Source organism: Sceloporus undulatus, chromosome 4 (genome assembly GCF_019175285.1).
Source record: "Sceloporus undulatus isolate JIND9_A2432 ecotype Alabama chromosome 4, SceUnd_v1.1, whole genome shotgun sequence".
Classification (NCBI taxonomy): domain Eukaryota; kingdom Metazoa; phylum Chordata; class Lepidosauria; order Squamata; family Phrynosomatidae; genus Sceloporus; species Sceloporus undulatus.
The window spans coordinates 4,819,937-4,841,873 of NC_056525.1; the positions used below are offsets into that span (position 1 = coordinate 4,819,937).

General features: G+C 44.4%; 2 protein-coding genes across 2 annotated transcripts in view; one reads left to right on the plus strand and one right to left on the minus strand.

Annotated features, from left to right (window-relative positions):
- Positions 1 to 408: 408 nt before the first annotated feature.
- C4H20orf202 (chromosome 4 C20orf202 homolog) lies at positions 409 to 9,022 on the minus strand. The gene is made up of 2 exons (XM_042465312.1): positions 8,745 to 9,022; positions 409 to 1,132 (listed from the first exon to the last, which is right to left on the minus strand). Exons 1-2 carry the CDS (start codon positions 8,808 to 8,810, stop codon positions 911 to 913), a joined length of 288 nt encoding a protein of 95 aa, XP_042321246.1. The 5' UTR covers positions 8,811 to 9,022; the 3' UTR covers positions 409 to 910.
- Positions 9,023 to 16,606: 7,584 nt separating this feature from the next.
- TMEM74B (transmembrane protein 74B) overlaps positions 16,607 to 21,937 on the plus strand; it is a 9,743-nt gene continuing 4,412 nt past the window's right edge. Inside the window, exon 1 of the mRNA XM_042465141.1 lies at positions 16,607 to 16,814. The gene's annotated coding sequence lies outside the window, so the exon portion shown is untranslated. The remainder of the gene's footprint in view (positions 16,815 to 21,937) is intronic.

A 21,937-nucleotide genomic window follows, 5' to 3' on the forward strand; every position in this document is an offset into this window, starting at 1 on the left:
TTTGGACATGCTCCAGAAGGGCATGACAATAGTCCCACTTTTCAGATGCTTTTAAAACATCCCATTTTCTCTCTCCTGCTCTCACTTTCCCCCTTTGTCTTGTGTCTTAACAACACTCTGATGTTGCTTGGCTGCACATGTCCCAAATTTCATCTGTGAAGTTGGAGGGTATGAGTTTGTTATCAGATACTCATTTGCCTCTTTCTTAAAACATTGTCCCAGCTTTATGCACTGCATATCCTTCTCCAAGCGCAGAAATTGTTATCTGCTGAGGTTTGGTTCCAGGAACACCCGTGGATAGCAAAATCTGTAGATGCACAAGTCCCATTATAGACAATGACAGAGTAAAATGGTGTCCCTTATATAAAATGGAATACAAAGTTTGCTATTTGGAATTTAAACTTTTTTAAAAATATTTTCAAGCTGTGGATGCTTGGATCTGTGGGGAAAAAAATCATAGATAAGGAGGACCAACTGTATTATCAGTCAATTTTAGATTTGTGAGTCTGAAAGCTGAGGATTGTTCTTTTTAGGAAAGGTGTCTTTTGCCTAGAAATGTTAAATATTTAAAAAAATAAAATATTCCACTGCTGTTATTGAAGACGATAATACAACCCTCTGGGACTTTATGCTGACATCTCCAAACTCCCATCCTAGTTTGTGTGAAAAAGAAAATCCCAAATATTTGAAAATAATATGAATCATGAATGCAGAATATATTATGCATACATATATTAACTATGCTTTGCGTAATGTATTCTACTTCCTAACTACAGATTTGGATTCCTTTTCAAATGGACAAGGTGGACACAAAACACAAAGGACACAGGGTGGACTTGTTAAATTTCCTTGGACAAAAGACACATGCTTTTTAAATGGACATCTGATTCCCAGCAACTCGGTAGCTCTGTCATGGTAGAGAATTTCTCCTGTCCCTTCTGACTTTGTAGGACCTTCTTGGTGGGACGGGGGTGCCCATATCTTCTGAACTGGAGCGGGCCCTGGATCCAAACCCATCCCTGCTTGGGTCAGAGCTCTCCCAGTCTGCGCTCTCCACTTTCAGCTCTCGCAAAGCAGTGTGTAGTTGCAAGAGCTTCTCCAGCAACTGCTGGTCCTGCAGTTGCATTTCAGCCTGGACGAGGAAACAAAGATGAGAGAAGGATTTCAGTACCTGCTAGTCAGAAATCGGCCAGATTATGCTGAATGTGTGGTGGGGTTAGACTGAGTCACTTGGAGCCAGTGTGATGTAGTGCTCTGAGAGATGGACTAGAACTCCATGTGACAGGGTCTGGATCCTTGCTTGACCATGGGAATACACTGGGTGACTGGGCAAATCCCATTCTCTCAGCCTCAGTGGAAGGCAATGACAAATCTCCTCTGGATAAATCTTGACAGGAAAACCTCATTATAGGGTTGCCTTAAAGGTAAAGGTAAAGGTAGTCCCTTGACATGAATGTCTAGTTGTAACTGACAGTTGCAGGTGGAGCTCATCTCCATTACTAAACTGAAGGGCAAGCGTTGTCTGAGGACTGCTCTGGCGGTCATGTGGCCAGCATGACTGCACCAAAGGCTGTTACCTTCCCACCAAAGTGATACCTTGCATTTATCTACTTGGATTTGCATGCTTTCGAACTGCTAGGTTGACAGAAGCTGGGACTAGTGACATGAGCTCAACCCATCATGCAATACTTGGTCCTTGAACTGCCAACCTTCTGATTTTCCAGTTGTCAGAATTGGCATCTTAACCACTAAGCCACCACATCCTTTGGTTGCATTAAGGTCATTGGTTGGAAATGATTTGAAGGTACACCTCCTCCAAAACAATGGATGGGTTCCTTTATTAAATTGTGAGGTAGGGTGGATGACCCAAGGCTGTTCAAGTTGCTCCCAAATTTAATTTTTTTGGACTGCAATGCCCACAGTCTCTCTGGCTAAAGGACTCTGAGCACTGCAGTAAAAAAAAGGTAAAAATATCAACCGTGGAAGTTGTCCCTATATACTCCGCAAATTTCACAGGTGAAAACCAGGGGCACATGTGGCCAAACCACATCAGAGTGCGGTCAACACGGCAAAAGTTTTATTGAGAAAGAACACACAAGCTAGGAGAAGCTGCAGCAGTTTGCTTTTGCCTGAGCTGGCTAGGGAGGGCAAAATTCTGCCTCTCCAGTCTCCCTTGCTTAGTTAATGATGAACCTATTATGCAGCTAGGGAGGTAAGCTGAGCCCAAAGGGTGGAAATGGCAGGAGGAAAGAGAAACTGAGCCATTTTTAAATGAAAAAGTGGGATGACAGAATGATAATCAGGGCTGTCTCTGGCAAATTGGGACAGTTGGAGGGTATGTCGGCTGGCTCCTATCACCGTAACACACTCCCCCCCCCCCAAATATCACCAACCCTCCAACATACTGAAAATTGGTAGAAAATATGGCTGTACAAACTGGAAGGAGACATCTGGTCACTTCTGGGTTGCATTTTGGCTAATTCTGGGGAAAATGCACTAGTGTGGCCCACTATAGGAGTGAAAATTGACCCTGCTCACCTCAGTCCAAAGGAAGCCATGGTTTCCTGGCCTCTATCTCTCCTCTCAAATGTGGAGATTATAATGGTGGTCTACATTACAGGGATGTAGAAATTATTTATCTGGATCCCTGAAAAGAGGTAAGGGGATTCTGGGAGTTCCAGTAAAAAAAAAAAAAAGGTAAGTTTCCAAAGTTGGCTGAGAACAAAAAGATGCTAGAGGAGAAGAATATTTTATATGTATTAGCCTACTAGCCCCACCACCTTTCCCTTCTCCTTTTATGTCATGTCTTTTTAGATTGTAAGCCTGAGGGCAGGGAACTGTCTAATTAAAAAGATTGTATGTACAGCGCTGTGTAAATTTACAGCGCTTCATAAATAAAGGTTAATAATAATAATAATAATAATAAGCATGTCTCTGTTTATCTCAATTAACATCTTTTTCCACACAAGCCTACCTTCAGTCTGAAAAGTTCTAACCCACAAAGGTTTTCTTCTGTGGATTAATGTGGTTCGCGTGAAAGAAAGATCTTTCTTCATTGCTGTGTTTGGGCTGAGCAAATCACTCTCCTGAAAGTGCCAGTTCTCTCCTCCCTCCTGTTACCCCCATGCCCTATTTGCAAAGTCACAGTGGCATACCTAGTACATTTGATACCAGGTGCAGATTATTTTTAAAATACCCCCCTTCCCTTTTCAGCAGACTTTTCCAGGTCTAGTGGGTTTGTTGGCCGGATAGGAAAGGGAGGCAGGGCACTTTCCCACCCAGCCAGCAGACTCACCAGATTCAGAAGGCAGCCCCTTCCCGCCAGTGCATTGGGTGACAGCCTCCCAAGATGTCACTCAGTGTAGCCCGCACCCCCTGTACTCCCCTGGACAGTCGTCCCCTTTTCATACTTACATTACATATTTGCAGAGATAAGTAAGCTGTTTAATAATAATAATAATAATGATAATGATAATAATAATAATAATTTGTATACCGCCCTGTGGCGAACCAATCCAGGCGGTTGACAACAGTGATTATAACAGAGTAAAATATAAAATTAAAAACATTATAATCCCTCCCCTCCTTATAAAAGTATTAAAAAATATGACAGATTAAAAACACAATATCAAAACATAAAATATAGTTAAAACAAACTAAAAACCCTAGTGTCCCTCTGGAGATCCTCAACCATCACTGAAGATGGGGCCACGAGAGGAAAGAGGGGATCAGGGAGCCCAGTTTGAAAAGATGCATCCAATTAATAGTTAATCAGCTTAAAAAAAAAATCCCATTCAATTACATTTATGTTACAAGGGGGAGGGGGAATCAACTATTAACATAATGTTAAATGGTATTTAAAGGAACTGCCTGCAATAAAAGCTTTAACAGAAAGGGGCTCTGTTATTTTTTATTTTATTTTATTGTTATTTTTAAATTTAGGATAATAAATAACAATAAAAAGTAGTCCAATGTGTTAGATTTTTTTTTACAACTTTTAACTTTAACTATTTCAACCTGTTTGTTCCCATCTTTGCATATTTGCTATGTTCTGGGACTTGTTCAGTAACTGGAATTTTAGGTATCATGGGTCCAAAACACACAACAGAAATAATCCAGTTTGATACCGCTTGACCTGCCCTGGCTCAATACTAGTGAATCCTGGAAACTGTAGTTTTGTGAGACATTTAGCCTTCTCTGACAGAGAGTTCTGGTGCCACAATAAACTGCAATACCCAGGATTCCCTAGAAGCAGCCTCAAAATGGATTATTGCTGCTGTGTGTTTTGGACCATGGAGGATGCACAGAGTGGCTTTTCTTCTCTGTTGCTGAGTGACCAGCAGCTGAATGATCAGAGATGTGGTGCCCGGCCCAAACTGGGCACTGCCCCTTTCAGAAATGAAACAGTGTTTTATCGGTGAGTTCTTCCCAGCTGCCAGTAGCAACACTCGGTTGGACCATTCTCCCCGATCCATGCCTTTCTGTGTCGCCATCTTATTAACCAGCCTCAACCTTTGAGTCACCTTGAGCATCATTTCAAATCCATCCTGAAAAGCTATGAATACTAAAGAGGGAGGAGTGTAAAACATTACCCTGTCCCTGGCTCAGACAGAGACTTTGCTCTGTCTGCAGCTTGGAAAACAAGACCCCTGGATGGTACAGTGCCCAAAGATAGCTATATTCAAACGTGTTCTCCTTCCATTTCTCCTTTCATTGGCATTCTTCCTGTTCTTCCTGTTTTTCCCTTTCCTTCCTTCCTGTTATTGCTGTTAATATTGTCATTATGTTGATTATTTATGTTTTTATTTATTTTATATGCCACTTTTCTCTCAAATTGGACTCAGGGCAGCTCACAAAAGGGGCTTAAAAACAACAACAAATCAGTTCAGTTTTAAAATACAATGAAAACATCCCGTTAATCTAAAAAGTAAAAAATGTATTGAAAACACCCCAAACAAACACCCCAATAAGAGGCCTCCCTGGCGCAATTATGCACCCTGGTGGTGCAGTGGTTAAATGCCAGTACTGCAGCCACTCACTCACAAACCACAAGGTTGTGAGTTCAGTCCCAGCCTGGGGCTCAGGCTTGTAATGGGGGCAATTTGCTTACAGTTGCAAATTGCTTAGAGACTGCTTGTGCGGTATGAAGTGGTATATATAAATGAAGCTGCTATTGCTAATTATGTATTAAAGGTTTTTGCCTGCCAGAGAAAGGAGAATAAGGAGGGGGCAAGCCTAGCCTCTTGAGGAAGAGAGTTCTGGAGTAGCCACTGAGAAAACCAAGTGAGCCTGGGATGATGGTGGGACTGAGACAAAGCCTGTCCCTGAAGATCTTAGGGTTCTGGCAGGTTCATATGGGTTATGTGTGTGTTGTGTGCCTTCAAGTCGTTTCCGACATACAGCAAACGTAAGGCAACCCTATCATGGTGTTTTCTTGTTCAGAGGAGGGTTGCCATTGCCTTTCCCTGAAGCTGAGAGAGTGTGACTGGCCCAAGGTCACCCAATGGGTTTCATGGCCAAGCAGGAATAAAATCCTTGTCTCCAGAGTCATAGTTAAACACTGAAACCACTACGCCATGTTGGCTCATGGGTTATATATAGGGCCATTTATGTACATAGCAAAACACAAAAATAAAATAATAAAACAATCCTGACAAGATACACAATTACTTTTTACATATAAAGAAAAAAAACTATGGGGAAAGAATGGGCTAATTCAAATGCAAATGGGGGAAAAGTATAAATCACACTCCACAAAAATATAGATTCAAAAAGAAGTCCTCCAAATACGTTGTCATGCCCAGCCTGGAAGATGGCTTGGAGGACTCAGAGGATGAGCTAGAGCCTCTGGGATCTGAACCTATAACGGAGGAGCCAGAGCCCCAGGGGCTTGAACCTGTAATGGAGGAGCCAGAGGCTGGCCCTAGTTCTGCTGGAGCAGAGTCTATGGCCCCTCCAGAGGTTCAGCAGTCAAGTTTGCCTGGTGCCGAGGCTGTGGACATGGAGGAGGATCTGGGCAGCGTGCCTACCTTCAATGAGCGTCGAGCAGAAAGAGAGGGCCTTCGAAGATCTCGGAGGCTTTATCAGAAGCGTCTTCGTAATCAGGCACAGCTGAAGGCCAGCTCCTTGCCTTCTTAAGCACCTGGAGCATGTGTGGTTCTTTGCCAGTGGATATCTGACTCTTTTAGAGGAAAGACTCTGTCTCTGGCTCCTTGGCTTCTTGTCTTGACTACCCGGAAACTTGACCTTGGACTGCTTTATCTACCTGCCTATCTGTTACCCTGAACCTCGGACCGTCTGACAATTCTTCTGGTAAACCCTTTTGGTAAAAGCTACTGCAACTCTCCAGGACTGTGTAGCTTACACTGACTTTGCTGTGCTGGGAGGGGGTTGTTTGTTTGAAAACTAGCTGTCTTATCAGCCCTTTGGCTGCTTTCCCGGACATACGTATACATATTAACCTTCCTTCCTTCCTTCCAGGTGCCATTTGGGACAGACTGGTATGTCTGCACATCTGTCACTGAAGGTCATGCAAGTCCTGGGACCATCTACCTTTAGCCTTATCTCACAGGTAGACAACTGCAGCAGATCCAGGGGAGCAATTTTACACCCCTGGAACCCTTTAGACAAAAATGCTAAGAACACTTTGTGGCTTGAACTCCACTTCTGATTTTGAAAAAGTGGTATTCTGAAATGTCAAACATTGCAATGAGAGCTGCGACCTATTCCAGATGAGTTGCTGGTTTCTGAGCTTTCTGGGAGAAGCAATTCACCTTCTCTCTTTGCCTATGCCTCGCTGTCTCTCTCTGCCAGAAAATAGGAGATCCAGGGAGAGGGTTAGGAGTCACAAAAACAGCCTTGGAAAACAACATGAGTTTTCCTTTTTGCCCACTCCATCTTACCCAATTATTCGCAACTAGAGGGAGGAAAAGGAGACAGTCTCTCCAAGAAGTTGGATGTCCACTTCCTAGCCCATAAAACATCTTCAGAATCTACAGGTTGAAACAGCTGGAGTCTTCATCACACAACTGGTCCTTCTGGCTTCTCATCTTCCATTACTGGAACCCATTTTGTTTTAAATGAGGTGTTGCATTGTGGCATTGCAGTCCAAAAATGAGATGTTGCATTGTGCTACTGCATAAAGCTGCTATTTTATTTTATTTTATTTTATTTTATTTTATTTTATTTTATTTTATTTTATTGTCAAGCTGGAAGAAAGAATGGCTGCTTTATGGAAAGAACTGTGATTAAAGTCCTGGATGGAATGCATTCCAAACATTCATCCAAAAGAACCTTACTTAAAGTTGTATCCCAGCCTTCCTCCAAGAATTTAAAATGCTAGTGATGTTATTGGAGTAAACTTTCTGAGTTTATCTTTACCCTTATTTAAATCAATTAGACTAGGCTAAGAAAGTTTGAATGCATCAAGGTTGACATTAACTGTTAAAGAATGGATTGAATCCAGGAGCATACCTGCACAACTCAGTTACAGCAGCTTGATACCACTTTAACTGCCATGGCTGTGTTTGTTGTACAAAATCCTAGGACTTGTTATTTGGTCAAAGACTCTGCTAAGGAGCTTTAGTCTCCTCTCTGGTGCTACAGTTCAGGTACCCTAAATGGCTGTCTGCACTACAGAATTAAACTGATCTACTCTTCAGTCCCTCTCTTCTCAGGGTACCTTGGAAACTGTAGTTCAGGGGAGTAGACTAGAGTTCTGTAACAGAGAATCCTAAGTACTTCACCGATCTACACGTCCCTATCCTGTAGGATGGAGGCATAACAGCTAAAGTGGGATGACACCATGAGTTACCACACCACATGAAACCACATGCCAACCCAAACGATGCCACTGTTTTGGTTTAGACATAGGGAAAATCTGTTAGTTTCACATTTACTCACATCCCAGTTGCTTAAACCTCAAGATTTTTTGTCTTCCTGGTTATGGAGAAACTGTTGTTGATGAATCTTTATTTCAGTTAATGACCAAAGAGAAAGCACTGAATTTTCATTAATTCTTCAAAAAGGAAGAGAGGTTCCCATTTTCACTGCCCAAACTGAATTGTTGGTCAACTGATACATAGGTAGACCAAGTTTACCTGGCTCTCCCTACAGGTGTTAAAGATGAGGAGTCTCTCAGGAAAAAATGGTGGCAACCCTTATCTAACCCATGTTGTTGTTAGCTGCATTTGAGTAGATTTTGACTCATGGCAACCCTGTGGATGAGACATCTCCAAGAGTCCCTGTCCTTGACTACCCTGCTCAGGTCCTACCAGGTTCAGACCATTGACCTCCTTGATTCTCAACTTTCCTAATGCTGCAACCCACAGGTTGAGAACTGCAAAGTGGTTGTGACCCACAGGTTGAGAACTGCTACACTAGTGTATTATAGATTATGGCGCCCACCCTGGGTTTTAGGCAACCCCCGTGAAAGCATTGTTCGACCCCCAAAGGGGTTATGGCCTACAGATTGAAAACCTGTTCTAAGGTATGGGAACTCTTTGACTACTTTGATTTTCTCCAACCCATACAGGGATTCAAACCCGGGCTTTTAAGAGTCAAGCACACAGGGTTTGGATCTGATGGAGGAATCTGTCATGTTTGCTTAATCTCTCATTTGACTTAAACAAAACAAATCACCCTCCAGTCTTTTTCACCCATGAATTTGGAGACATTTGTGAACTTTGGACAATTCTGGGTCGAAAAGCAATGGAAATAAAATCCTCTCCCATGTCTTGACTTACCAGTTCTCTTCTCAGCCAAGCCAGGGATTGTTCCATCTGCACTTTCTGCTCACTTTCCAATGGCATGCTGAAAACAGAGCGCTTTCAAGCGATGCCACCAAGTCGTGCTTGCTGGGCAGGGAATGAGGAACGGAGAGGAGGGCATGAGCCTTGAGATTTACAGGCCAGTCCTTCTCTTTCATTCCTGCTACCTCCTCCTTCAGCAGCTCTGAAGCTTTTGCAAAAAGCTACGCAATCTCTCTGCCATGCAGTCGCACTGTGCAGCCGGCAGAACAGAAGCAACTGGTGATGACGCCTTGACTTTGAATGGGAGAGCTGCTTGTGTGGGAACATGTGATTTTTCTCCTGCAGGTTTACAGCCAGTGTCAGTTGGTGGCTCCCATGTCATTGAAACAAGTGAATGAACTCCAGGGTTTACTTTTGATTTTAAAGGAGCTAGCCCAACTGCTAGTCCCCCGAATAAGCTCAGTGACAATTGATCAGTCAATCAATTAATTAATTAGAATAGTTGTTTATTTTTTTGTAGAATTCAAACATACAGCAGTGTTTGTCTGTAGAATAAATATGTAGGGAGATCTTGTAGCACCTTTGAGACTAAGGGGCTTGGCAGACCACCACTAAGAGGTGGCTGCAAGCTGCCCCTGGAAGCCCCGGGTTGAGGACACGGCAACTGCATGCCACACAATTGCGGAAAGGGTGCACTAGCTGCTGCCACTGCAGCTTTTCCGCAGCTCTTTGGTGCAGCATGTCTACCCTCTACACCAAACATGTGGTGTGACTCCGCCTGATGTGTGGTTGGTTGGGTGGCGTGACGCCGGCATGACGCTGGCATGGGGGCACAGGGTGTGTGGTCACCATGCCCCCAGTCTGTCCTCACGCCAGCGAATTTTATTGGTCTGTACAGCCTCTATCTGAAAGAAAGAAGTTGGCATTGTGAACTTTCCTAGACTTAAGTCTACTTCCTCTACTCCACTCCACTAAATGCATCTGAAGAAGTAGACTTAAGTCTGCGAAAGCTCATGCTGCCAACTTCTTTCTTTCAGTTAGTCTCAAAGGTGCTGTAATATCTCTCTACGTACTTTTTGGATTGCTGATGGAATTCAGATTTTTAGCTCTGAAGGATTCTATCAGAGAATCTTAGAATCATAGTTGGAAGAGGCCACAAGGGTCATCCACTCTAACCCCCTTCTGCCATGCAGGAAATCACAATCAAAGCATGATGATTTAGGACGACTAGGTCAGGTTTTCATGAGAAAAGGAAAGACTTGAGTCATGTAGACAATCCAGGTAACAAGACAGTCAAATTTCAATGGTGTACTATTTACTCCTTTGCATTTCCGCTTGCACCAAGAGACAAAGGAGGTCTCATCATAACAAAGAAATCAGCCAACTCTTTTGCATGCCCCCGTCATGTTCTCTGCCAGACTTCCCCGTCCATCCATCCTGGGGTTATCCTGATCGAATTACTGATTTTGTCACACTAAAGTTGAAGCCATCAGTTAGTCCAGAATCTCATTGTAAATTTTTGAGAGAAGCATCAAAACTTTTGTTACCTGGCAATATAGCCCTTACCCAAAGGCTAGTTTTCAACTATAAATATTGATACCGAAATCTAGCCTCTTTGCACACAGTTGGCTCCTGTTCTGTGCTTCATATGCTCTATTGATGTTTTCCATGGGCTGCTCTTTGGATAGGTCAGTATTGCCCTCCTTATACCTTTAAAAACTCTGCTATCCCCTTTTCAACCCTTATTTTCAGTTAGCCCTGAATACTGTCTGTGTGAATTGTTATTGTGTGTGTGTGATTGGATTCTGCATTTCTCTAAATAAAACCCTCCTAAAGGTCTGTCCCCCAGATTTGCATTGTGCAGTTCAGATGACCCCGGGGCCAGGCTTGGTCCTGATCCTTGTAGAGTGGACACAGATCTGGTGGATACAGCTTGATCCCAGGGTAAACAGCCTTTACCCTGGATCAGTTTGACCCCTGATTTGCCATGGAGTTTCCTGAAAAATGTTTACATGCCCCCCCCCCCGCGTCTTACCTTGTGCTGTCAGTGGTACTGAAGAGTCCCCTGTTACACGTATGATACAGAAAAGAGGTGTGTGGCCATGTGAGTGCAGCCAGGCACCCTGTTTTGGTATCAGACGCAGCGACAGGGGGCTTCTCGGTACCAGTGATGGCACAGCAAGGTAAAGAGCATCTGCCAGTAGTGGGTCCCAGTTCAGCACAGAGACAGATGTGTAAACACCTGTCTGTCCCTGCGCCAGCTCAGGGACTGACCTGGGTGCGCACCAGGGCCAGAATAGCAGAGGCTCAGCCTGTGCTATTCCAGCCTGTCTGTTCAAACCTGGAGTTATTGCCGGTATATACAAGTGCAAACAGTCCTAAACGTTACCCAGCCTCTTGCAAAGCTGTTTCCCCCAACATTTAAAATAACACTGAGAGTTGGTGAGGACCCCCAGTCCCCCAATCTTCCTTTAGGTAACAACCCCCTCTGAACAAATCTTGTCATGCAAATCAGATGATGAGAAATCTTGTAGCAGCTTTGAGACTAACTGAAAGAAAGATGTCAGCAGCATGAGCTAACGTCATTAAGCCTAGGAAAGCTCATGCTGCTAACGTCTTTCTTTCAGTTAGTCTCAAAGGTGCTACACGATAGCTCTACATATTGGTTCTACAGACTAACATGGCTATATATTCCAATGATGAATTCTCCATAAATTTAGGAACAAAAACAAAGTAATCTGGAGAGGTTGAGGGCTGCCAACATAGGGGCCAGAAGAAGTCCCAGTGTTGCCCTTTGCCTGTCCTTGGCTGGATGGAGAAAGAGCTTGACTTAGTATAAGCTAGTGTCTTTATATTCCCACCTACAACTCTCATTATCACAGTATTGGGGAGAAACAATCCTGTGCAGTTCCCAACCGGCTCCAATGCCTTGTTGTGTGTTGCTAAGGAAACCTTGCCACACACGGTTGTCATGATGCCACGATGCCTTCTCACTCGCTTGCACGCAACAGCGCCTTTTCAAACTCCTGCTCTTAATTTATTTTTCTCCTTTTCATTAGCTAGCACAAAATGTCTTTGAATCAATGCATTTGGAGGAAACAAATGCTGAGGAATAATAGATGTCCTTCGGAAAACATGTCCTGGGATGGAACAGAAGGAGAGGCCAGCCTCCAGCATTTTGTCACCATCTTCTGCAGACAATGAGAAAATTGACATCAAGTCTTGGTGAAATTTTGCCATGATGGGAGACCTTCCATCTTATTTAGATCTGATTTACAGTAATTCACACTCCAAAGTTACAAGGCTTTGTTACTAATTGAATGATCATGGCTTGATAATACAGTATCCTGGGATGTATGGTTTGGTGAAGTATCTAGAACTCTCTAGTTTATTCGTTTGAAGAAGAATTGTTGTTCTTTATCACCAGAATTCTTCATTGCCTGCAGAAGTATACATGGTGCTTTGGTTTGAGCATTGGACTATGACTCTGGGGACCAGGGTTTGAACCCTGGCTCAGACATGGAAGCCCATCATGTGACCTTGGGCAAGTCACACCTTCTCAGCCTCAGAGGATGGCACTGGTAAACCGTCTCTGAAGAAACTTGGAAAGAAAACACCAGGATAGGTTCACTGCCTTAGGGTTGCCATAAGTTGAAAATGACTTGAAGGCACACAACAACAGCAAAGTAATCATAGAATCATAGAGTTGGAAGAGACCCCCAAGGGCCATCCAGTCCAACCCCATTCTGCCATGCAGAAACTCTCTTTCAAAGCATCCCCGACAGATGGCCATGCAGCCTCTGTTTAAAGACCTCTAAGGAGGGAGCCAGTGTGATGTAGTGGTTTGAGCATTGGACTATGACTCTGGAGATCAGGGTTTGAATTCCCACTTGGCCATGAAAACTCATCAGGTGACCTTGGGCAAATCACACTCTCTCAGTCTCACAAAAAGGCAATGGCAAACCTCCACTGAACAAATCCTGCCAAGAAAACCCCTTAGGGGTCCCATAGGTCAGAAACAACGTTAAGGCACACGAGAACAAGTAAGTAATGTGTCCTGGCCTGATCCCCCCACCCCCTGAAATCTTCTTTACTAGATCTTCATAAGTGAACCTCTTTCTAGTCTTGCAACTTCAGCGAGACTAGCAGCCTGGCCTCATGTATTCAGTTAGTTCAATTACCATCTAAGGCTCAAAATGTGTTACATCAGGGGATGCTGGGATGCAAGACTGGGGAGTTTATCCACACTGCAGCTAATTTTGGCATTAAAGAAAGATTAAAGCACATTTAAAGCATCCTGCAAATAAAGCAAAATTATGAGTAACTGCGCAAATGATTATGACACTCAATTGCCCAAATAAAGTGACATTAGAAATGCACTGTCGTTGAAATCCCCAAAATAAAAAGATACAGTACATGCTAATGCTTCTTGGTGACTTCTTTAATGGTCAGTTGTGTGTGATGTCATGTGAAATTGTTTCACGTAATTAGGTGATTTTCCCCAGATATTCACTGGATAAACCTCCAATCTCCTTTGTGTGATGATAGATTCCTAGCAGAAAAGAGGAAACAAGGGATAGGCACCTTTCCCCCTCAACTCTGGGCCCCTCACCTGGGAAGGGCCTGGAGCAACAGCACCCCTGAACTATTGACCATCCTGCCCTAGAATCAGAATCCTAGACATGGAAGATAACCCAGGGGTTATCCAGTCCAACCCCATTCTGCCATGCGGGAAAACACAATGAAAATACTTTTGACAGATGGCCATCCAGCCTCTGTTTAGAACCCCCCAAAGAAAGAGACTGCATCACCACACTGCCTGCCTGCTTAGAGTCCAGAATCAGCTCAAGTGTGCTCACAATGCTGTCGGATGGTATGATTCTGCCCATTCCCTCCAGGCTTGCTTGAACTACTCTTCCATTGCCCCACTCCTCCCCTTCCTTGGGTCCCACACTCTGAAGCTTCAAGGACTTTCACCCTTGGGTTTTTCTAGTACTAAATGTGGCACTGGAGAAGAGCAATGAGGATATAATGGACAGCCAAAAAGACAAACAAATGGGTCCTAGGACAGATTAAAACAATGTGGATCATTCTAATATGTGTATATCTTGTTTGTCTCTTTAAATTGTTTTAAAGGTTTTTAACTGATGTGTGTTTAACTGATTTTGTTAGTTAATTGTTGCTGTCCACCTTGATCCTTCCCTATGGGAGCCAAGAAGGTTAAACTGAGGCTGTTGTACTTTGTCCAGTGCTGGGCACCACAATTCAAAAAGGATGTTGACAAATTGGAGCATGTCCAAAGGAGGGCGACTAAAATGGTGAAGGGCCTAGAAATCATGCCTTGTTTAAACATTTGAAGAGCTGTCATAATGAGGAAGCAACAAGCTTGTTTTATGCTGTTCCAGAGACTAGAACATGGAGCAATGAATGCAAACTACAGGAAAAGACATTAGGAGGAACTTCCTGACAGTAAGAGCTGACAGTAAGTGGTGGAGTCTCCCTCCTTGGAGGTCTTTAAAGTCTGGATGGCCATCTGATGGGGATGCTTTGATTGGGAGTTCCGGCATGACAGAATAGGGTTGGACTGGATGGTCCTTGGGGTCTCTTCCAACTCTATGGTTCTATGATTCTGTGAATAGAGTGGCACCATTACTTCCCTTGATCTAAACACTATACTTCTATTGATGCAGCCTAGAATCACATTGGTCTTTTTAGCTGGCATATCAAACTGTTGTCTCATGTTCAACCTGTGGTCACCTATATTCTGGGTGTCACACAGTGTGGTCTGCACCCCTCTCACCCTCCCAGTGATGCCACTGAGCAGGAGAAAAAGAAGAAGACGGCCTGCCAGATGAATAGACTCAATGAAGGAGATAGGTCTGAACCTGCAGGACCTGAGCAGAGCAGTGAAGGATAGGGGATCTTGGAGATGCTCATCCACTTGAGTCAGAGTCAACTGAAGGGCAGTTAACAACAATAACAAGTGCCCAGTTGGCGCTGCCCACCTCTTCCTTTTTTCTTGGCATTGGGCATGCAAATATGGAGGGATGGCAGGGGGATGGTCAGTCAGGGCCTTCCTTCTATTGTGGGGGTGGCAGAGGGGGAGGACAACACAAGTTTCATGGAGGAATTACCCACCAATGAACCATTCCTTCCCTTTGCTGTAGCCATCCCTCCCTGGCAGAGGCAAGAAATCATCCCCACCCTCCTAGCGAGCTTTGAGCAGGAAATCCAGCAAGAAACAGTCCCTCTCCCTTGCCCCATTCCTTCTGTCCCTCCTTTTATTCCTTCCCTCCATTGGATGGATGGGGTGTGTGTGCTTAATGTCAAACAGCTGGTGCTTTAGCTGTACTGGGGCTGCAATGTGTGTGTGTGGGTCTTTTCCTCCCCTCTTCCCTCCATTCCTCTTCTATGGGTACATGGGATGGATGTTGTTGTATTCATTTATTTAATTGCACTTAAACCCCAAAATGGGAACAGAATTGGCAGAGGAGAGGGGGGATGGTTTTGCATAAAGGACTCCCTCCCTCCACCCGCTTTTCAGGGAGTTTGTTTTGCAAAAGCAGACCAGAGATAGATCTACAGTTGGCTCCACGTATGTGGCTTTGCCTTTTGCAGATTTGATTTGTGGTTTTGATTAATATGTTCTGTCTAGGAATCACTAGGTCCTCCAGTGCACCTCTGTCAGAAGTTGACCATAGAGTTGAGCTGGAGAACTCAGAGGTTCCTAGAGAAAAACTTCTCTATGCATTTGTAGGTCCTCCCAACACAATTCTATGTTAATAAGAAGTCTCCTTCTTTGGAGGTCTTTAAGCAGGGGCTGGATGGCCATCTGTCAGGGATGCTTTGATTGTGATTTCCTGCATGGCAGAAGGGGGTTAGAGTGGATGACCCTTGTGGCCTCTTCATGATTCTAAGATTCTGTGATAGAATCCTTCAGAGCTAAAAATGTGAATTCCATCAGCAATCCAAAAAGTACGTAGAGAGATATTACAGCACCTTTGAGACTGTAATGACTGGGCCCTCCAGTCATTTGGGGACTTCCCCTGAGCCACAAAGGGTTAATCTGGGGGGAGGTACATGCTAATGAGAGCTGACACAGAGACTAACTGAAAGAAAGAAGTTGGCAGCATGAGCTTTTGCAGACTTCAGCCTACTTCCTCAGATGCATTTGGTGGAGTGGAAGCCAGTGACAGACATATGTATGCCATTGGGATGTGAGGATGTCAGTTCAAATTCAAAATCCTTTGGGTACAGAAATGAAGTAGCAACCTTTCATCCCCAAAGGATTTTGAATTTGAATTGACATCCTCACATACCTATGGCATATATAATGCATCTGAGGAAGTAGCCTAGGAAAGCTCATGCTGCCCATTTCTTTCCTTCAGTTATTAATATTATTATTAAGCTTTATTTATATAGCGCTGTAAATTTACACAGCACCGTACAAACAATCTTTTAATTAGATGGTTCCCTGCCCTCAGGCTTACAATCTAAGATAGGTGCTACAAGAGCTCTCTAGGTACTGATTCTACAGAGGAATATATCTTTGAATCCAAGAAGGTTATTTCTTGCATACTTTTGCTTGCCATCAGGAATATTTTAAAAAAGGGAGGCAGAGAAAGAGAGAGAGAGAGAGGGAGGGAGGGAGGGAGGGAGGGGAAAGGCGAGGCCACTCCCCATCGCTGAAGCCCCATCATCCTTAGCCTCTGAGCTGGGGATCATGGGAGTTGTAGTCCAAGGGCCCTTAAAGGCGCAGCGGCTGCAAAGCTGGTGCTGAAAGGACAGCTCCGCAGCCACGCCTTGCAGGCGCTATGCCGGGACCCGCCGCCAGAGGGCGCGGCGGATGCTCTCCTCCTCCTCCTCCATCCCTCCATCCTTTCCTGCATCCCTCCATCCATCTCCAGCTTGGCCCACACTCTGCCACCTTCCTGGATCCCAAGAAGAGCCTCCTTGGTGAATGTTGGTGGTGCCAAGGAGGAGGGAGATCCCTTTCTGGATGCCCCTGGGCAGGCAGCATGCGCCCCGAGGCAGCCCTGCTGCAGGTGGGCCAGGCCAGGCGAGGTAGGTAGGAGGCTGGGAAGGGAGGAGAAAGCCCATCATCCGCTTCTCTGGGCTCCCATGGTGGGGGTGCTGGGTGGGCAGAAAGGAGGAGGGGCAGCCATGGCGATGAAGTCATCCCTCCAGGCAGGATTGCTGTGCCAGAACAGAGGGGCTCCCTTCCCTTTCGAGCCACTACTCCACTGTCTCTGGGGCGTTAGGGGGTGTGTAAACCCCAATTGATAAGACTACAACCCCCATTACCCCCAGTCCACCAGCCGGAGGTGATGGGGAGTGAAACACGTTGCCTTCCCAGCAGCTTGTGGTGGCCTCTCTTCCTTGAGAGGTTTTTCAACAAAGAGCCAGGGTGGCTTAGTGGTTTCAGTGTTGGACTATGACTATAGAGACCAGGATTCAATTCCCAGCTTGGCCACTAGGTGATATTGGGCAAGTCATGCTCTCTCAGCCTCAGAGGACAGCCATGGCAAATCCCCTCTGAAGACACATGCCAAGAAAAACCCCTGATAAGGAAGCCTTGAGTCATCATACATTGGAAATGACTTGAAGGCACACAACACACACACAAGAACCAAGCAAATCCTTGGCTATATGTCTCCTGTTTTATTTTTATTTATTTATTGTATTTTTACTCTGCGTGTGTAGTGTGTGCCTTCAATTCATATCTGACCTTTGGTGACTTTAAGGTGACCCTATTGTAGGGTATTCTTGGCAAGTTTCTTCATAGGCTGAGAGAATGTGATTTATACCCTGCTCTTTGGAAATGCAGTCAGAGTGGCATACAAACTGGTAATTAGTTCCCTGCCCTCAGGCTTGCAGTTTAAGGTGTTGGACTATGATTGTGGTTCGATCCCCCTGTTGAGCGTAAAAGGCCACTAGGTGACCTTGGGCGAATCACACTCTCTCAGCCTCAGAGGATGGCAATGGCAAACCTCCCTCCACCCCTGAAGAAATTTCCCAAGAAAACCCTATGACCTTCAGGCCACTATGTCAAAATGACTTGGAGGCATGCAACAACAAAAAACAGTGGCTGGGTTTGGGCAAGAGAGAGAGAGAGAGAGCTAGTACAGCATTCCTTAGAGTGTGGTGGAGTCTCCTGCTTTGGAGGTTTTTAAACAGAGGCTGGATGCCCATCTGTCTCTCACCCATCCACCCAACCCTGCCAGTACAATGAAGCAGGGTATGCCCATTCCCCCACGGCTGCTACACAAATCCTTCAGGTAACCCCTGCAAGCATTAGCCCCTTCCAATTGCCTCTGACCTGGGGCAGAATCCTAGACTTGGAAGAGACCCCAAGGGCCATCCAGCTGTCGGGGGTGCTTTGACTGTGTCTTCATGCATGGCAGAATGGGGTTGGACTGGGTGGCCGTTGGGGTCTCTTCCAACTCTAGGATGCTATGAAATCCTCTATGAAATCTATTTCCCCATCTGCTTCTTTTTGGGGGAGCTGCCCTGGGTCCCTGCAACCTCCCAGAGGGGTTTGAATCGGCCCAGCTATTCCCCTGAAGGGCTCCCTACTCCACAGTGTTCAGAGACAAGGAGTCTAATCTTATGAGACACCGCAGTGGTGTGTCTCAGGCTGAGGAGCAACCCCTAGGTTAGTAGTAGCAGTAGTAGTAGTAGTAATTGTGTAGGCCTTGTGTATGAACAAGGAGAGGAGAGGAGGAGATGGTTAGTAGAGTGAAGCAGTGCACCTGATCCATCAAAATGTGGTCAGGCAATTCCTGTGTCCCATTCTGTTGCTTTCAATAGGTACTGAGAGCCCAAGCCTAGCCATCTTTATTCAGAACATGCATCCCATGGAGTATACCCATTGGCATTGTGGTTTGGTTATTAGACTACAACTCTAGAGACCAGGGATCAATTCCCAGCTCAGCTGTAGAAAGCCACCTTCGGCAAGTCACACACTCTCAGCCTCAGGGGAAGGCAAGGGCAAACCTCCTCTGAACAAATCTTAACAAGAAAACCCAGAAATGACTTGAAGGCACACAGTAACAACAGAAGTGTGCGTAAGATTTCAGCCTTTGTTCTTTTTCCATGCTTCCAGTCCGCTTCGACATATGGCAAACCTCTGAATGAGAGACTGCCAAATGCTCACCAACAGCCTTGCAAACTCAAGGGAGAGTTATGGCTTCCTTGACAGAGTTGATCATTCCATCATTCAGTCTTCCCTCTTTGACTCCACCTTCCCCAGCATCGCAGCCTTGGTAGTGATCCATTTTTGGAGCACCATGCCTTGTGAGTCCATGTCTGTGCACAAGAGGCTGGGCTTTGACTCAATCTAACCCATGGGTTACTTTCCGCACTCCCTCTCCATCTTCTCTGTGTGTGCATGCAACCTGTGTGCATATATAGATTGTTAATGCCACACTCCAGCCCTGATATTTGCTGGTTTGCAGCCTCTGTGGCTAAATTGATTGTTCTCCTCTCCTTATGCAGTGTTTCTTTGCACCTTGCTTTCTCATGACCTTTACATTACAGCTCCATTTGCAAGAGGTGTTTACCCAGCTGCTTTTCTGCACAGCAATTTTGTTTAACCTCTTCCAGGAGGTGGTATCTCTAAGCTGCTGTCTTGCTCTACCAAGAGACCTGGGCAATGGTAGAGTAGCAGCAAGGGTAATGCAAGGGTAAGAAAAGCATGAGGGTCCAAAGGCACAATTGGGGACCATCTGTTGGGCCTTCCCTCTATTATCTCAGAGTTCCCAGATCTACCTCAGGAAAGCCAATCTAGCCTAGAGCATACCTTTTTGGACTTGGGTCAGTCCAATCCATGTTCAAAACTTTGGTTAGGAATGGTCTTCGGCATGTTAGATTCGCTCAGACTCAGAGGGAGTCAGTGGCAAACCTCTGAGTAAATCTTGCCAAGAAATCTGTCTGTCTGCCTGCCTGCCTGCCTGTCTGTCTGTCTCCCGCCTTTCTCCCGAAATAGGGACTCAAGGCACCTTATATGGAGATAACTCTAGGATTTGGTTGCCATATTGGTAGTATTCAAAGATATAGCTGTGTTAGTCTGTAGAATCAGTATGTAGAGAGATCTTGTAGCATCTTTGAGACTAAATGAAAGAAAGAAATGGGCAGCATGAGCTTTTGTTGACTTCAGTTTACTTCCTCAGATGCATCTGAAGTGGACTGAAGTTTATGAAGGCTATTGCTTCCAATTTCTTTCCTTCAGTTAGTCTCAAAGGTGCTACAAGATCTCTCTCCAAATGTTGGAGTCAGTGTGAAGGCAACAAGAACTACAGGTTGAGTCTCCCTTATCCCCAATTCTGAAATCCAAAATTGTCCACATGGGTGGCTGAGATAGTGACAACTTTGCTTTCTGATGGTTCAATTTATTTTGTTTCATGCACAAAATTATTAGAACAACTTTTTGTTTCATGCACAAATACAAATCACATCCAGGCTATGTTTTTAAAGCGTTTATGAAACATAAATGAATTTTGTATTTAGAATTGGGCCTTGTCTCCAAGATATCCTGTTATGTATATGTAAATATTCCAACATCTGAAAAAACAAACAAACTCTGAGATCCAAAACATTTCTGATCCCAAGCATTTTGGATGAGAGAGACTCTACCTTCATGTGGATAATAATATGGAACATTTATTTATTCATTCAATTTATATCCCATCTTTCTCCCAGCACATATGGCATTTTAAAAGCACAATACACAGTTAAAAACTGTTAATACAAAATGTGAAAACACAATTAATCATAGGACATATTAAAATCATCCAGCATAAAATTAAAATATCCCAGTTTAAAATTCATAGTTTAAAATGGAATGGGTGCATCTGCAGGAAGAGATAAGTCTTTAATACTCTTTTAAATCCAGACAGCGTGTTTAGCTGTCCAATCTCTCCTGGCAGGTCATTCCACAGTCTAGGGATGGCTGATGAAAAGGTCCTCTGGCTGACAGTTGCCAGTCTATTCCTGGCTAGTTGAAGTAAATGAAATAAAGGACCTGAGTGTACAGGACCCATTATATGGGAGGAGGCGAACCTGTAGATAACCTGCTTCATACGTAAATACTTCTTTAGTTTGTTTGTTTGTTTGTTTGTTTGTTTTTGCTGGTTTTTTGGGCTATATGCTCATGTTCTAGAAGAGTTGCAAAGGAGGATTAGTGTCTGCTAACTGGTGCTCATTATCTGCTGGGAAAGCCCCTAACCCTGGCTGGTTTCTCATTTCCATTTGCTGAGTCCTCATTTTGCTGTTCTTCTGAACTGGTAGCCAAACTTTTTTCACTTTAAGAACATGTTATAAACCACCCTGGACATAAAATACGGTTTGATATCACTGGAATCCTGGACCATGCCAACAACTATCAGGTCAGAATGCACAGGGAAGCCATTAACATCCACAAACATCTGGATAATTTCAACCGGAAAGAAGGAACTCTTAAAGTGAACAATCCATATCAGCTGGCTACCGATCCATATCCTCCCACCCTGAACAATACATAGATTAACATGGAATTTCCTCTGAACCCAGGGTCACACAGTATATATATATATCCAGCTCTCTTCTATGCCAGCCACAGATGCAGGCGAAATGTCAGGAATAAACTCTTCTAGAACATGGCCACATAGCCCAAAACACCCACAAAAAACTATGGATGGTGGCTATGAAAGCCTTCAACTTCACATTGTAAATGCTTCGGTTTGTTTTAACAGAGTCATAGCTACAGGAAATAAATATATTTCTTGCACAGTAGCAGCACATTTTGAAGAATTTGTTCTTGAAATGTTTTGAATTTTTTAAAAGGTCAATTCAAAGGTATAGCCGCATTAGTCTGGAAAATCAGTATGTTAAACAATCTTGTAGCGCCTTTGAGACTAACTGTAAGAAAGAAGTTGGCAGCATGAGCTTTCCTAGACTTGAGTCTACTTCTGCGGATGCATGCATGCATGCCTTTGAGGAAGTGGCCTGAAGTCTGCAAAAGCTCATGCTCCCAACTTCATTCTTTCAGTTAGGCCATTATCAGATGAGTCTGGAACTGGGGCTCTTCAGCACTGGGCGGTTCGAATTCACGTTATTTCGCACAATACCATCATACCAGCATTCGAATGGCCCAATCCGAACTCACGTGAATGCGCGAGCTGCCGAACTGAATGCGTACTGGCTCCTCT